A 16,154-nucleotide genomic window follows, 5' to 3' on the forward strand; every position below is an offset into this window, starting at 1 on the left:
CATGTAGGATTGCTTTTCTTACAACGAATGGAATAGAAACTCCATTTATGTCGATATATGTTGGTGTAGAAACTGGAATCCCCCCCCCCCCCAAAAAAAAAAAATACCACAAATGCGCAGAAAGTGGTAATTATTGATTAATTTTGTTTTGTTTTTAACGTTGCAAATGTTTAGCCAATACTCTTTGAATAAGCTCCTAACAAGGTTTGTTCATTGCATTTTGTAGAAATGAACGATTAAAATATGTCTATTTACTTCATAACTGAAGAAAGTTTGCCTTTTCTTTTGTCTTTGTGAACGTACTTGAATTTGAGGTTTAGATTTGATTAACAGTTTTCGTAATGTAATCAAATTCAATTCATAAATCTTGTCACAAATTATTTCATTCACTTGTGACATATAGTTGTATTTCAATAGTCAGAATGCAATTTGCATACATAAATTGTTGCTAGGTACGACAAGCATTATGGCTTTACCTTCCTGACTACACGTAATATGCATTTTGTATTCCGACTATTGAAATACAATTATTCATTACAGGTGAATGAAATATTTGTATTGAGGCACTTCAAAAAGATATATGCATTATTTTATTTTATTTCACTAAGAAAATGGTCTATTGATATTCCTTTCAGAACCTCTGATCATTTATTGTCAACATTTGTGGAGATAGGAAGGGGAGGAGAGGGTGGGGGAAGAGTAGCATGTCTCTTGGGCCATGTTCAGAAGTGTTTTTGTGCTCTTGTAGTCTACATTACTGCATGTATATGTTATTTCCTGAAGATTTTTATGATCTGTAATTGAAAAAAGTTCCATAAGTTCACATTTTCTTTCACAAATCATATCATATCAACATGCTCTTGCGTGCATGCATCAAATTTTATGTTGCATTTAATTTTTAAAGTTGTGTTTAATCTTCTCAGTTGTGTTTAGACAAACTTCTTATGCAAGAGCTCTAAAGCAGAACAAATGTGCTTTCATCCAACTTCTGACACATTGCATACAAATGAAAGGGGGGAAAAAAAGGTGGAATTGGGGTAAATACAAGTAGTATTAATATCAGCTGGACAAGCATATCTTTTGGACATTCACATATCTGCCAACCATTCCTATTTGAGAGGAATGATTCCCATTTTCCCGCCTTGAAACTACCTTTATGAACCTTTAATATATTCCTCGTTTTCTGATATCATCTCTAAGCATATATCGCGTAATTCTAATTTGGGCTATTAACAGAGATTCCTGTGAAAGGTTGGCAGGTATGCATCCATATGTAGTTATATCTCGTCAATTAGTGTAAATAAAGCAAGAAAATGACACATCAACAACATCAAGACTAGATCAAGTATTACAAGTAGCAGTTCCTTTTAATAGTAGGAAATCTCTGTGTATGGAAACATCATTCATACTTTTTGTTTAAAAACTGAAGTATAACATACATGTACAAGTGGAAGACAGATCAAGCAAAAGAATTGAGGGAAGTCACAAAACATTCTTCCATGTTTTCATCTGCAGCACAAGTTTTGACATAAATACTAAATCAATGTTTAAAAGTGAAGGGGATCGTCAGTTTCCATGTGTAGGTCATAATTCACCGACACCAGTCTTGGTGGAAATACCATTTCATGGGTGTACAAGTCTGCACACACCAAACCTGTAGGCCAAACAAGAAATACCCCCTTGTGTTTCAGAGAGTCTTATGGTGGTGCAAATGTCAGATAAGGACTTAACTATGTGGGGAAAACACTGAGTATTTAATACATAAAGCTTGTTGATCATAAAATTTCCCCATGAAAGCCCACTTATATGTGTCTTTAAAACATTACAATTTCAAGATCTATGTCTTCTATAAAAACTAAAATTAATACAACAAAGCATGATCAAATCAGTTCAACAAATATTTTTCTTTGTTTTGAATGATAGTCTGAGAAACAATAAGTGTGTGTAGAACTCATGTGGCCTGTATGCTGCAATTTTCCAATCATCTTACAAATAAACAAGGTATGCTTTTACTAGTTTGTGAAGTGGTGACAACCAACTCAAAACCTAAGCATGATATTTGACTTTGGCCTTCTTAAAGGGACCAACCACCAATAACCTTTTGCACTGTGTGTTTTAGAGTTTTACGCTTTTACAGGTATGTCAAATAATGGCATAATTGAAATATGAGCTTTAGACATAGCTAGTCTGGAAAGAAACATGGCAAGTTGATACAGAGATTGCACACTTGTTAAAATGTAAATACAATTAGTGACTAGACTAGTCAGTGCATCACATAAAATTTGGGCTAATGAAGTCTTCTCCAAGTTTACTTCTGTACTGGCCTTAGATATAAAATCACCCCCCCCCCTCCTTTATGCATTTTAATCATTAAACTTTTGAATATATCTCAATTGTTTTTGGAGACAATTTTATGTCTTCTAACAATATACAGTTAACAAATAAATTATTTATATCCTTAATAATTTTTGCAATTAAAAAAAAATTGGTTGTCCCAATTTATGTTTCATGAGAATGTGACATATTAAAACTTACATCTAAATGTATTCAACAAAAGCCCACATTTAACCAGTCCACCTTTTGATCTGGAGTTAAGAAAAACACAACAACAACAAACATCAAATTTACAAGGGGTATGAAAAATCTAGTTGTTAACTGCACATCATGTATATTGTTGTAATTTGTCCTCTTGCAGAAATAGTTTCTTATATCACAGGGGCTTTTCCAAACGTTGGCCTGCTTCTGAGCTCCACTTGTCCATGGGCAAACGGACAGGCTTCTGCCATTCTTGGGCAGCTGTCTGGATGGTGCTCGTGAAACCAGCACAGCTTGGTCTTGTAGAGCTGCTGTCTCTCTCTGTCTTTCTTCTCTGACTGCCGCGATGCTGTTCTGGATGAACTGCCGCTGGATGATACCGGGTCCGTTGCATCAGATGAAGGTAACTGAGACCAGTCCTTCAGGGAGACCTTGCTCTTAATAACTAGACAGGTAAGAGATGGGAGGAAAGGATGGTACAAACTGATTCATTAAGCATCAGTCATTAATGCGATAGCTCATGTCATGACACATAGAAGCCAAACCCGAGTTTCTTAATGGCCCAAATTCACAAAGGAGGTTTAACTTAACCCATGGTTTAAACCTTCATTTATATAACCCATGGTTTAAAAATTAGCGCAAAATAAGCGTACTTTGCCTTGCGCGCGTCTAATATTACACCTCTGACTGTGTTGCACTAGTTTTGCCCTAATTTTAGACCATGGGTTAAATTTAAACCTCCTTTGTGAATTCGGGCCATATTCGGGCCATATAGTGTGAACAAAAAACCAAACAAATGCATGCATATGGCATGACCTACATTGGTCCCTAAAGCCTAAACTTGGAACAAGGCTACCTTGACAATACTTTTGAAAGACCCTGGTGCTGATTCACCCGTGGCAGAATTTATTATGAATAGGGCATCATTGGACAGAAAATAAGTTACTCTTCATCATGTAGTGATTGCAAAGTCACGTTGGTTATGACTTTACAATTAGGAGCTACCAAAGTTGGGTAAACTTCTTATTGATACGCCCTGTAGAATGTGAGGTAAAGATTTTTTAGGAGGTTGATTTTACACAATCTAGGTACCGGTATACACTTTCAACATGACTGCAATCTGATTAATAATATCGGTACTCACTCTCAAATACTGGATTGTAGTTCTTGAGCAGGGTTTTGAGTCCTCCGCACTCGCTCTTTAAGTTCTTGAGGGTAGGGCCATCAAAGAGCTTCGCAGCATCACCCAGACCTATAGAACCTTCAAGTTTAAAAAACAAAGAGCAAGCTTCAAACCATAAGCATATAGATAAAAAAGAAGCATGAACATGCACCATCTGAAAAAGAAATGTTTTGCTTGATTGGGAGGGGGTGGGGGGGGGGGGGGGGATTTCATTCTTTTATAACCACCCAATATCGCAGGGAGATTGATGAAAATCATTTGAAATACAAGTACATAGCATTTCTCAGTTAGCAGCATGTTTTCGTGATCATCAAACTTTCTGCCAGGATAATAAAGGATACATTTCAGGACTTTACTATTCTATACAGGATGCACATAATCCTTATATTTGGGGATGAAGTATTTCACATCTATTAATATTCTGCAATCTGGAAGTAAGTCAGGGGAGCAACTACCTCAATATAAATACATACATTTATTTCATCAACACTACAAGAACCATCAATGAAATTAAACAAGTTATCACCTCCTCGTCTCCACAGTTTAGGCATCTTTGAGCTCCTCCCAGTGTCATCCTGGACGCCACCACCTCCTTGAACTTCATCTCCATCCTTGCTCGTCCTCCTCACCCCACCATCCTCCAGTATCGCCCAGGCAACCTCCAAAGTGATGCGATCTTTCAATGACCTCTCAACTCTGGAGCAGTTCTTCACTCTCTCCTCCACCGCTCGTGGCTTGAAGTTGGGCGCCAAGTTCTTGTCGGTGTCCCCCTCCCCTCCCAGGCACTGTCCTTCAGTTGAGCTGCTGTCAGAGCTGGTCAATTCTCTCTTGTGAGTGCATTCTGTATCCTTACAGTCACATGCTGTACTCTCTGCTGAGTCAGCACCAATTCCTGTCTCAAGCGATGAAACAGGACAAATTCTACTGGATTCAGAGTCCCGGACTGAATCGATAAGGTGGGATTTTCTTTTATGGCACGCTGATTTCCTGCATCGACAAGCAACATACTCCTCCATTCTTGCCAAGACTTGTGGATGTTCTTCTGCAGCATAGGTCTTTCTCCTGCCAACGTGGCAGATCTGTTCACGAAAAATACAAGAGGATATCGATTATGGAATGCTATGGAACCAAATGCACACTTTCTGGAAAGCTTTCAACCTACATGTACGTGAAGGGCTTTGCTACAGATGATTGAAGACTACAGGTGCAAAATGCCAGAGTTAACGTCAGATCACCACCTAATGATATCTGAGAGACACATAAAAAGCCTGGTTCCATGACACATGCCCTGTGGTCAACTCCTACACTAACTGAATTCTCAACTTCAACCCTGGACCAAACCCAAAACCTAACCCTAACCAAACCTTAAACCTAACCTTAAACCCTAATTTTCATCCTAACCCTGTACCTATATCTTTGATGAACTAAACCTCAGAGCAAATGTTCCTGAGGCCTGTTTCATAAAACTTGTTATCAATAGCAAAAAGCTTTATTTCTATGACAAATTTGCTCTCAGTCAATCAAAAGCCATGATTTCAGTAGCTTTGAACAGTTATTGTAACTTGTGACTAATAACAAGTTTTATGAAACAGGGCCCTGGAACAAATGCTGCCTCACAAAAATCACACAAACTTCTAATACAGAACATTAAGTTATACCCATCACTAATCATATAATGTACAAACTTAAATAAGATTCTCATTTCAAAACAAGATACAACTTCGTTCAAAATGTGGCCTATAGAGCGCACACAAACCATATGGCCTTTTACCCTATAGAAGACGGAACACTGGGGGCAGCATCCCCATAAATTATAGGTGTGTAGATTATACCAAGATACACCTCCATACAAAATTTGAAAGAAGGCAGTTGGAGTGCACTTAAGAATATGACGCGGCGGCGTAACGCTGCTGAACCCCTGGGGGATACAATAATACAGGCAAAAAGAGGAAAGAATGTTACCTTTTTGGTTGAAGGTATTCTCATCTTATCCTCTTCAACCTCAAAGCCACACATCTCTCCTGCTTCTCGGACAAAGTTGAGGTAGGTGCGATACTGGGTCTCACCCCCCACCCTCTGACCGAACTTACTATCAAAGTCATGGAAGCAGCATGGGAGAACAAAGTAACGCGTCTTGTACGATGACCTGGATCACAAGAGAGAGAGAGAGAGAGAGAGAGAAACTCTAATTCTGTTTACTAGAATGTTGCCTTATCAACAATTCTCTTCACATAAGATCATAGATGGGACTCCATTCTGTAAATGGGCGTTTCAGTAGAATCTTTTGATGTGAACATTGAATAATAGTGCTTTCTGGTATTACTACCATTAGACTTGGTCATATCAACAGATTTTTCATTCATGGGTGAAATATATGGATATATATCGTACGGGACAAATCGCACAGAATCGCCCAAATATACATGTATATGTAGCACCAACTGTACCCCATATATATATATATATATATATATATATATACCAAGAATCTTGCTAGAAGTCAGTCAAAAGGAGGTCAATTGACTAAGAATAGATTGCCTAATGATAACACTAAGAATAATCTAACGCATATGTACTGTACGTCTTTTTTTTGCTAATGCTGAGAGTCGAAGAGCCAAAGAGGCGTCAATTTGATTACCTGGCTGCCATGACAGGGATCCAGGGAGTGAGCTCATCAGAGTGATTACCAATCAACCAATCAGTGTCCTTGAAAGACGTTTCCATGGAAGCGATGATGGTGCTTTCCTCAAGGTGGGTTTCAGGGCCGTAGAGACTCCAGATCTTCCGCCTTCGCAGGTCAATGCCTTTGCCTGGGTACTGTCAAACAAATTCAAGATTAGACGTCTGAGTGAAATGACCAAGTTCTCTTGGTTACCAAACATTTCATTGAAATAATATCATACATTTTTGTATGAGGTGCTTCAAAACCTGAATATTTCATATACAGATATTTTCATGAATATTATTCACATTGAACACTGGACTAAACGAGCTGTTAGTTCATTAAATCAAAATATGACTTACCCCCTCACTGTTCAGTATGTGCACCAGAAGACCATTCCCACATCCTAGGTCGACGTAGGACTGCTTCTTGTCATCACCAGTCTCCTTTCTCTCCTCTTCAAAGAGAAGGATCAAGTAAGTTGCTATGGCAACATCCTCATACACAAACTTTTGAGGGTCTGTATTCTCTGGCCAAATCTTTAAAAAAAAAAAATGTATAAGAATGTATTGTCAATATCATTGAGACTAAGATGTCCTGCACACTAATTGCACCTGTCAGAGTTTAGTGAGGAAATACACTAAACACTATGGCATGTCTTATGCCTGGTGAAGACTTCAAGACAGAGGTTTGACCGAACAATCACTTGACATTTGCATGCTGAATGTATCACATAATAACGGCCAATTTAGTTAGGTTTACTGTACATAGAAAAAAAAAACAGATTATGCATGATGTGTACAAGTGTGTGTGTGTGTTGACAGGAGATGGATTTCAATTAAGAGGTGGAATAGAGAGATATAGCGTAAGAAGAAAAATAGAATAAAAAGACACAGAGAATCACAGAGAATGAGAGAGAGAGATAGAGAGAGAGAGAAAGAGAGAGAAAAAGGGGGAGATAGAGACAGAGAGTGTGTATGTGAGTGAAAGATAAAGAGAGTGAGAAAAGTATAGTATAAAGCAGAGTAAGCAGAGAAAACACAAACACTAGATATTTTCAAAGAAACAGGAAGAAAAAGAAACATTTTGGGTAAAATGTAAACTTCTAGAGGGTAGCAATATCTAATATGCTTTGTAGCAATATTTTAAAAGTACAGATGTATCTAAGATGATGTTGCATCCAGAACATGATAAATCATAATAGTACATAAATTTCTAGCAAATGTTTTAAATGAAATGAACCTTTCATTTTTTTCGTAAAAATTTAAATATGGGCTCAATGAACACATCCCTAAAAGAAAAGAAAATCAGGCTACAGTACCAGTATATGACAATGTTTAGTGTGGAATCCTGCAACCTGATATGATAGTCTATGAGCCTGTTTGTGAATTTAGCCAACAGTTTTTGTCCTTACCTTGACAAACTCAGTGCCATACTTCTGTTTCATCTCCCTGTAGAGTTCAGTATACCTGTCCATCGGTACCAAAGGTTTCACCACCACAACCTGACCGGATCCTACGATCTCACTTGCCCATTTGGTGAGTTTGGGGGCAAGAGTATTTCCTAGCCATTCAATGGAGGGTATAGATGAGGAATATGGAGCAGATTTGTAGTTGTCATCAACATGGAGAGATATTCTATAAGAAAAACAAAATAAAAACACAAACAAAAACCATGATACAACACAAATCTATCTCAGTCCTTATCGGTATACTTTTAGCCCATTACACACATTCAAATTATTATTGGTACTCCCTTATCAAGATTGCTGTTCTTTATTTTAAAAAAGGAAGGAAAATAGGAAGCTTATTATGCAGGCAAGAAACTAAGAATAAATTTTACTTCACTTTAAGATAGTACAAGCATTGTTTTTGTTGCACCTTGTTCTATTGGGTACATATATGAAATCATCTTCAGATTCAACTTCCTGCACTGTTTCTATTAATTTGCTACTTCATTGGTTTTGTATAGACTGTACATTTGATGCTCTATAAATCTGTAAGGTTCTCAACAAAAACAGAGCGTGAGACAATGTCATCTGAGACACTTGTATGCACCTTAGATCAGCTGGTCCTGCGCAGCTACAGAGTGCATGAACATCCTTAAATGCTTTTTCTGCAATTCCCTGTGTGTAGAATTCAATTAAGCCACAAAAGCCTTTTAAATTTTAAAGTGGTATCTGTTACCTACTGCACTGGAAGGAAAATTTGTAGGATGGGAATTTGGCTTCTTTGCTGCCACATTCAAGCAAAGTAAAGGTTGCTTCATTTCTCTCATGATCTAAAGAAGAAAACAAAAAGAAAAGGAAGGATAAGAAAATAGACGGTTACCATCCATTTCAGGCTCACAGGGAAATGAAAATGACCATAGTTCATTCTAGAGACTTGATCACTAACTATCTTTAGTCAACATTGATGGGATTGGCAACAATAAACCCGCATTACTTGGGGTCCAAATGACTGGTGATGATATGGAACAAAAATATGATGAGGTACATGAAGACCTAAATCATGTAAGAATAGTCAATTTGTAAAGCAAATTGTTGCGAACTTCCACAATTACACACTTCATACTGCAACTTTACTTCAGTCTTCAGTCTTAACCACAGATCTATTTGTCCTTTTACATCGAAAATGCATAATTTTGGGTCACATCTTATAAAATAAAATAATTTATATCTGATGAATCAAAAGTAGACTAGACTCTAGACTATACCTGAATATTTAGTTGAAGTTGGCCACAAATAAATAAATTACCAGTACTAGCTCAGTAGCAACCTCTAGTCTTATTAATCTTATTGACTAAATATCATAGATCTAGGCCTAGGCTAGACTCTAATAATATTAGAGTCTAGATAGATTATTGATTACAGTAAGAAAGTTATTTTTGCATGAAAAATTATATTCCTCGATCAACATACCAAATATCCCTACTTCATGGACAACAGCATCTGAGGCCCTTCTTGGCAACAGCTTCCTAATGCAAATCACACACATCTTGCTTTTATCTAGTAACAATGATTCTTCATTTTCCATTTCTCCTGTGTGATTGTCTGTGACGATTTCAGCCACTTGTTCTGTAACTTTTTCTTCACCGACACTGCCTGATTCACATTTTGAAACTTGGTTATTTGACATAGTCTCATTCTTAGACTCCTCGAGAAGAGAGACATGATGATCTATACATTTTTCAAAAGAAATCGAAGTTGTGTTTTCTTCTTGGGAAGTGAGATGCTTCAGATCGTTCAACAGACTAAAAAGCCATTGCTCGTGAAGCCGAACAGCAGGCGTTACTCGTGACAGCTCCGCCAGAGATCCGGCCGCAGTGCTTTCTGAGAGTCCGCTGATTTTGTGCTGCTCTACTGATGCCGAGATTCGACGATTAATAACCTGTGGTTTCAGCCACCAAATGTCAATTGCTCTCCAGAACGACTCAGCTTCGATTTGAATATCCTGGGAATGCACATTGGTCCAGGATAATTCTTCCATTTTGGATAAAGTTAGTAAAATATCAAAAGTTAACGAAGCTGTGCAGATTTTTTAGCACACCGTGGGAATTCTATGAATATGCATTATGTTGTTATGACGTCATTTTTATGATCTGTTCAAGTCTACATAATTAATTTCTTTCGTCTAACCATCTGCCAAAATAATGATGGGGGGGGGGGGGGGGGGGTAAGAGCACTATTTTTTAAAATAATTTAAGTGAATTTATCTCCTTGGCAATGTATACAAAATCGTTGTTCCTGGTAGTCCCTCTTCTCTTCTGACAAAACATGGGGGGACATTTGATAATGATGATGTCCCCCCCCCCCCCCCCCCCGCGCCCTATAGGAAAAATCGCGGGGGAGGATCGACCCCCCTCGGATTGACGCCCATGCCCCATCCGGCACTTATCTCTTGAAATCAAATCCATGGACAAGATACATATAGCCTAGGCAGGAGAAAGTCTCTTTCTCATCGTTTTATATGTACCTCTTTTATGAAAAACTGCAGAGATATTCTATATTCTCTTTAAAATTACGTAAGTGGCGGACCTCATCACGACTTCGTCACAACCTAGTTTTACATTTAAATCTAAAACTGATTTAGTCTGAAAATTAATTTCAAAAATCGAAATATTTTTTTAGTTGATAAATATTCCCTGGAATGAAAGATTAGTACCTGCCGAGGTACGTGTGCACCTAGTACTTTAGCCAATATTTGCGTCTTGAACTAAGAATACACATTATGTATCCCATCAACCCATGAACTTCCTCTTAACTATCCCTAACTAACGTGAGTAGATACCGACTACAAACAGGTTCAGAATCTCTCTAAATTACATAGTTTGTCAGTCAATCTATTTTTAATGAGACCTTTTTCATATTATACGATTATTAAGCTTTATATACCTTAATTTTTTTCTCACCAAAGTGGTTTGAACGATGAAAAAAAGATGAATGATATCCCAAGTGTGTATTCCTGACTCCGTATTTATCTGTCTGTATTAACTTTATGTGTGAAGCAATCGGAGGTTTGCTCAATGCTCAGAACACCTTATCCATTGATAACTTGGAAATTATCATTCGTAACAATTACATGCAATATCAGACACCTCTTGAAATATATTTCACACCATGTTATAAGACATCTCTTTCTTTCCCTTTATAATCATGGAATGTGGCAGGCCGATTGTCTCACTGACACTGCACTGTCTGTCGCCGGACAATTTTTTTGCACGAACCCGGTTGCACACGGGGCATGCACAGCTCGGCCACGTCCATTGCCTAGCACTGCTCAATGCGCACGAATGCATTTCCCATTCCATGTAATGAAATGCTCATGGTGGACCGGATGGATGGATACATGACAAAAACTTTCCCAGTGTAGATTCTATAAATAAAATGTTGCGATGTTGATCATGGTCAGAAATAGTTATGGTGCGTGCTTGGCCTTTGCGTATTTCTGAATTCGGCGAACTCCCCGCATTATTAAATTGTAAAGTCGGCATCAAATTGGCAATGCGAAATCGATGTTTATCGCACATAGGGTGAAGGTAATTAACTTGTGTTTCCAAGTTCCAACCACGATCAATAGGCTTGCCGATATTGAATATCATATTGTATTTCATATTATAAATCGTAAAGACTAAGCAAAAGTTTGTGGAAAGCCGTGTAAAATTAAAAACAGATGTGAATTTAATCACCAGTGGCAGTAGGGGCGCTGGTCCAAGAATAAAGATCGTCCACATAAACAAGGATATCTTCACAAACGCGGACAAATAGCGTCCTAAAAAATAAGGACCGTCCACATTTTTTCCGATTCGCGCATTGGCGATGCGAAAAACGGATCCCGGGATGATGCTTCATGTTATTTATCACATACGCAGCACAGAAACTTTCACGTTGTGAGCGATAAAACTAAGTAAAACATTGTTTTTCTTTTCTTTTACCTGTAGCATGGGTGACGACAAAGTAAAGAAGGGGCATACTTCCCGCCAGAAATGGATGACGGGCGGCATCCCAAGGTACAGCCGGTCCCAGATGTACAAGAGGACAGCTATGTACAAGAAGAAGAAGGTAAATATTTTCATTGAGATCATAGTTCCTTTAGTTAAAGTTGACCAAAGCTACTGCAATGAAGTTTTGTTGTCAGTGGCGGTGGAGAAGTAAAAATCTGAACTGTGAAATGTATTTGTTTGATGAAATATTCAGCAGATGTTTTTCACCATACCCCAGATTTGTCTAAATTTTCTTCCCTTTTTGTGACAGCTGTTGCTTTGAGTTCAGTACACAATAATTTGTTTGTTTGCTTAAAATCATCATTGGTGATGGTATTTAATCTACAGTACCTTTAAGAATTGAAAAAAAGTATTAAAAGCACATTGCAAAAGCTTGTTGATACTGCTAGTAGTGAAGCATGAATGTAATCATTGATGAATCCTGTCTATTTCTTACAGACTGTTGTGAAGAAGGAGAGGAAGAGGCAGCCTGCTATGGTTGAGAAGCAGATCGGTGGAGAGAAGAACGGAGGCAAGCGTCTAGTCCGCGTCAAGAGATTGGTGAGTGTGGTACCCCCTCCTTGTATTCTGGTATATTTAATTGTCTACTCTAGACGAGGGCAAAAAATAGGATTAATGCTATAGGTGATGGAGGTAAAGCAAGGTTGAAACATGTCTGTTTGATTGCAATTTCCTCAATGCTTGAGCTAGTAAAGTATCTTATGTGTAGAATTAAAATCAAAGGCTTATCCTCTGCATTTACTGCATGAAAATGATAATAGGAATTGGTTTAGGAACAGTTTATTACCAGAAGTCATAATAATGGTGGTACAGTCTGTGCCCAATTTTGGAGAAGTCATTAGCCAAACAGAATGACGTGCAGGCTTTATTGATGCTTTTAAGTTCACCAGTCTATTTGTATACATTGGTGGAATATGTAATGAGTAATTTAATCTCGCAACAAAACAACCAGATAAGCACGATTGAAGAACCCTAGTTAATGCCTTAATTTTTCCATTTTGCAGCCCCGCTACTACCCTACCGAGGATCTGTCCCGTAAGTTGAACAACCGCAAGAAGCCCTTCAGCATGCACAAGTCCAAGCTGAGGCCATCTATCACCCCCGGCACCGTCCTCATCCTCCTGGCTGGACGCTACAAGGGAAAGAGGGTCGTGTTCGTCAAGCAACTCGATTCTGGTCTCCTCCTTGTCACAGGTAAAAGGAATCGATGGTTGATAAATTTGAAACAATGGTTGATAATTCGAAACAATGGTTGATAATTCGGAACAATACACCCTTTCACGATTACAAGAGTGCACATGCGCCAACATGGGCGCCATTTCAAATTGTGATTTAATATTGCGAGTAACTTTTATTTTATGCAGCATGCAAAACGCATGTGTCGATATGATGTGAGCACGCAGTACAGGCAGTGACGCAACAATACATGCGTGTCTGAAAATATTGATGACGCAATGTTTACTCGTAAATTAAAATGGCGGCTTTACCCGTGAAGGGGTGTATTGTGAAAGTTAGGTGCATAATTATTTACCTCCTATAAGGTATGATAAGGTCAGCATGTTCTCTCAAAGTAAAGTTCTTTCCATTCAAATTTACAGAACTTTCAAGCAGAAAGTTTTGTTCCCCTCTGGTTCTAAGTAAAACTTGATGAGTGTTCACTCCTTTTTTTGTCAACTGCAATTGTTGAATATCCAATAGTAAATGACAAATCTTTTTTTGTGATTGATTTTGGTGTCCTGCCTTTATACCTGGGTGAAATTGATCAAAACTAGAATTTTTTTTGTCAATACTTCAATTTGAGTCTGTATTTGGTAATAGAGAGTGTAGCATACAAACGCGGCACTAATGTCCTTTTGAAAGACATTCATCTGCATTTGCCACGCTCTACCCAAATAAATGGGTACCTGGCAGGAATTAACTCCTTGAAATGCTAGAGCGCCTTAATGGCAGGCAAAGCCGGGTATTAATTGTGGAACGCCAGAAGTGTCAAGTCTGACAGATACGAGCGCTATACAAGAACCTGTTATCATTATTATTATTACCTGACAGCCTTTAGGTTGCTCCTAGTCTTGCAACATTTCTTCTCTATACCAAAGTATTGTGAGATAATGAATCCAGACCATTTTATGATCTCTCTCTGTTTTGTTTGTTTTACCAGGTCCCTTTGACCTGAATGGTGTACCTCTGCGCAGGATCAACCAGACTTACGTCATCGCTACCCAGACCAAGCTGGACATCAGCTCTGTCAAGGTCCCCGAGAGGTTGAACGACCTCTACTTCAAGCGCATGAAGCTCAAGAAGCCCCGTGGACAGGAGGGAGAGATGTTCGAATCTGAGAAGAAGGTGCGTAGTTCTCAGTTTACGAACGAGTGAAACATTTTGGGCCTTGGCAGTCCATTGTTGGATGCAAAATATTCAGCCCAAGATTAAAGGCATCATTTAACAATGTTTGAGATGCATGGCCCTACGCGTATCATTGTTCGTGATATGGTGTAATATTGAAGCCCTAAAAAAATTGTGCTTCAAAATGATCATGAAGTGCCTCAAAAAAGTAAAAAATCTTTGAGTGACCGGTTTTACCATACTCATTATCCCCAATAGAAGTAGTTTAATAAAAACCGTTAGGAAAACGAAAAATGAAATTTTGATTTCCAATCAGAAATATCTTGATAATCAGACAGGCGATCGGCTTGTAAATGTCATGGGATTCCTGACTAACGTAAAGGTTTATAATTATGATTGCATCATGAGCTTAATCCTGGATTTTGTTTCAGAATCTGAGGCAATGTTACTGAGTCACTTAACCATTACTGTAATGGGGGGGGGGGGGGGCCTCCCAGGCCCCCCCCCCCCCCCCCACCAGTCAGAGGGTGCTCAAAATAGCCCAGTACAGTAAGGGTTAAATGGATTTTAAAACGGCAACTTAATTCACTTCTTCAATTAACCCATCCCATTAATAAAGGCAGTTACCCGGTATACTTATTTAATTGCTGTCCAAATAATTAAATTTTCTGGAGATTAAAACAAATTGTTGCCTTTTCTTAGGATATTACAAAGTTTATTCTTTACCTTATGATTAATGCCACAGCCTTCAGAGATTATTTTCAAACTATTTGTGCCAAAAATTGGGATCATTTTCTCGCATGAAATGTTTTATGCATGAGACCTATACAAGTGGATATTTTGAAAATTGGGATTCTGCATGTAGATTTTGTTGATGCCCATTTGTTCTGGGCAATTGTCTTTGTTGAGCTTTGCCAAAGCCATTATGATCATTGTTCTTGACCTAAACTTGACTAATGTCCCATTTCTTTCTCGCATCCCTTCCTAGGAGTATACCGTCTCGGAAGAGCGCAAGGAGGACCAGAAGTCCGTCGACGGCCAGCTCCTGACCCTCATCAAGGGAGTAGACTACATGAAGGGATACCTTCAGATGGCCTTCTCACTCAGCACCAAGCAGTTCCCTCACAAGATGGTCTTCTAGAAACCTTGCCCTCACTGAGTTGGGACAATCTAGCAAGAATCCTTGGACTTTGCACAACAACATGTACAATAAAAGATTCAAAATTACACTTTGGACTCGCATGGACAAAGGCGAGCATCAGCAGCGAATGAGAAGTCGATCATCTGACTGGATCTCCTTCACTGAATACAACCCCATCCCATGGTAGACTGGAATATCGTATCGTCTAAAACAATTAAAAAATCTAAAAAATTACAAATACTATGTCTACTTCTTTGTTTTATGTCCTTGTGTGAAAAATTTGTGCTTTTGTGCTTGGCAGGTGTTATTTCAAACATAATCTCTGAATACCAAATTTTTAATTACTGGCTTAAAAAATGTCAGCGTGATCAGATTTTTGAAAGAGTAACTTCCTCTTCCCTTTTTTGCAATGATTTTTTAATGCAGAATCAATTGGTGTTTGTTTTCATATCAAAAGAAAGCATGTGTGCCATTGTGGGGATTTGTTTATTATTACAGAAAATGCTCTTGTTACAACATGAACAATTTCTTGTTGATAATCTTTTTTAATATCTTTTTTGTATTTTGTTAAAAACTAACCAAATTTGCGTACAATCGCAAACTTACGGATTAAGTTTCAACAGAATTATGAGATTCAGAGGTTATTTAATCAATTATCTAAAATGATATTGGTGTGTACAATGTAATAAATTGTGTATTGTGAGAGAGAAAGGAAGAGAGAGAGAGAATGTAAGATTTGAGGAAAACTAGACGGTAGAGAGAGCAACAGAAAAAGACTACAGGTAAAG

The 16,154-nt window shown here is 38.2% G+C and overlaps 2 protein-coding genes across 2 annotated transcripts; one reads left to right on the forward strand and one right to left on the reverse strand.

Moving 5' to 3' along the window:
* Nucleotides 1-1,339: 1,339 nt before the first annotated feature.
* On the reverse strand, nt 1,340-9,961 carry LOC583073 (probable tRNA (uracil-O(2)-)-methyltransferase). The gene is made up of 9 exons (XM_030992284.1): nt 9,301-9,961; nt 8,567-8,660; nt 7,795-8,017; nt 6,743-6,919; nt 6,357-6,535; nt 5,681-5,864; nt 4,245-4,797; nt 3,680-3,796; nt 1,340-2,980 (listed from the first exon to the last, which is right to left on the reverse strand). Exons 1-9 carry the CDS (start codon nt 9,866-9,868, stop codon nt 2,706-2,708), a joined length of 2,370 nt encoding a protein of 789 aa, XP_030848144.1. The 5' UTR covers nt 9,869-9,961; the 3' UTR covers nt 1,340-2,705.
* A 677-nt stretch (nt 9,962-10,638) lies between these two features.
* Nucleotides 10,639-15,604, forward strand: LOC583048 (60S ribosomal protein L6). The gene is made up of 6 exons (XM_003726335.3): nt 10,639-10,657; nt 11,820-11,940; nt 12,321-12,422; nt 12,887-13,076; nt 14,041-14,225; nt 15,214-15,604. The coding sequence occupies exons 2-6, from the start codon at nt 11,821-11,823 to the stop codon at nt 15,364-15,366; spliced, it is 750 nt and encodes a 249-aa protein (XP_003726383.1). The 5' UTR covers nt 10,639-10,657; nt 11,820; the 3' UTR covers nt 15,367-15,604.
* Nucleotides 15,605-16,154: the final 550 nt, after the last annotated feature.

This window comes from Strongylocentrotus purpuratus, unplaced genomic scaffold, assembly GCF_000002235.5.
Source record: "Strongylocentrotus purpuratus isolate Spur 01 unplaced genomic scaffold, Spur_5.0 spur5_scaffold_2, whole genome shotgun sequence".
Classification (NCBI taxonomy): Eukaryota; Metazoa; Echinodermata; class Echinoidea; order Camarodonta; family Strongylocentrotidae; genus Strongylocentrotus; species Strongylocentrotus purpuratus.

What these genes read in the sequence shown, in the direction of transcription:
- LOC583073 (XM_030992284.1), bottom strand. Translation starts at nt 9,868, where the DNA reads ATGGAAGAATTATCCTGGACCAATGTGCATTCCCAGGATATTCAAATC. An exon ending in TTTTCCTTCCAGTGCAGTAG is followed by an intron (nt 8,018 to 8,566) that starts GTAACAGATACC and finishes TTTTTCTTATAG; the next exon opens with AATATCTCTCCATGTTGATG. An exon ending in CTACAATCCAGTATTTGAGA is followed by an intron (nt 2,981 to 3,679) that starts GTGAGTACCGAT and finishes TTACCTGTCTAG; the next exon opens with TTATTAAGAGCAAGGTCTCC.
- LOC583048 (XM_003726335.3), top strand. Translation starts at nt 11,821, where the DNA reads ATGGGTGACGACAAAGTAAAGAAGGGGCATACTTCCCGCCAGAAATGG. An exon ending in CTATGTACAAGAAGAAGAAG is followed by an intron (nt 11,941 to 12,320) that starts GTAAATATTTTC and finishes TATTTCTTACAG; the next exon opens with ACTGTTGTGAAGAAGGAGAG. An exon ending in TGTTCGAATCTGAGAAGAAG is followed by an intron (nt 14,226 to 15,213) that starts GTGCGTAGTTCT and finishes ATCCCTTCCTAG; the next exon opens with GAGTATACCGTCTCGGAAGA.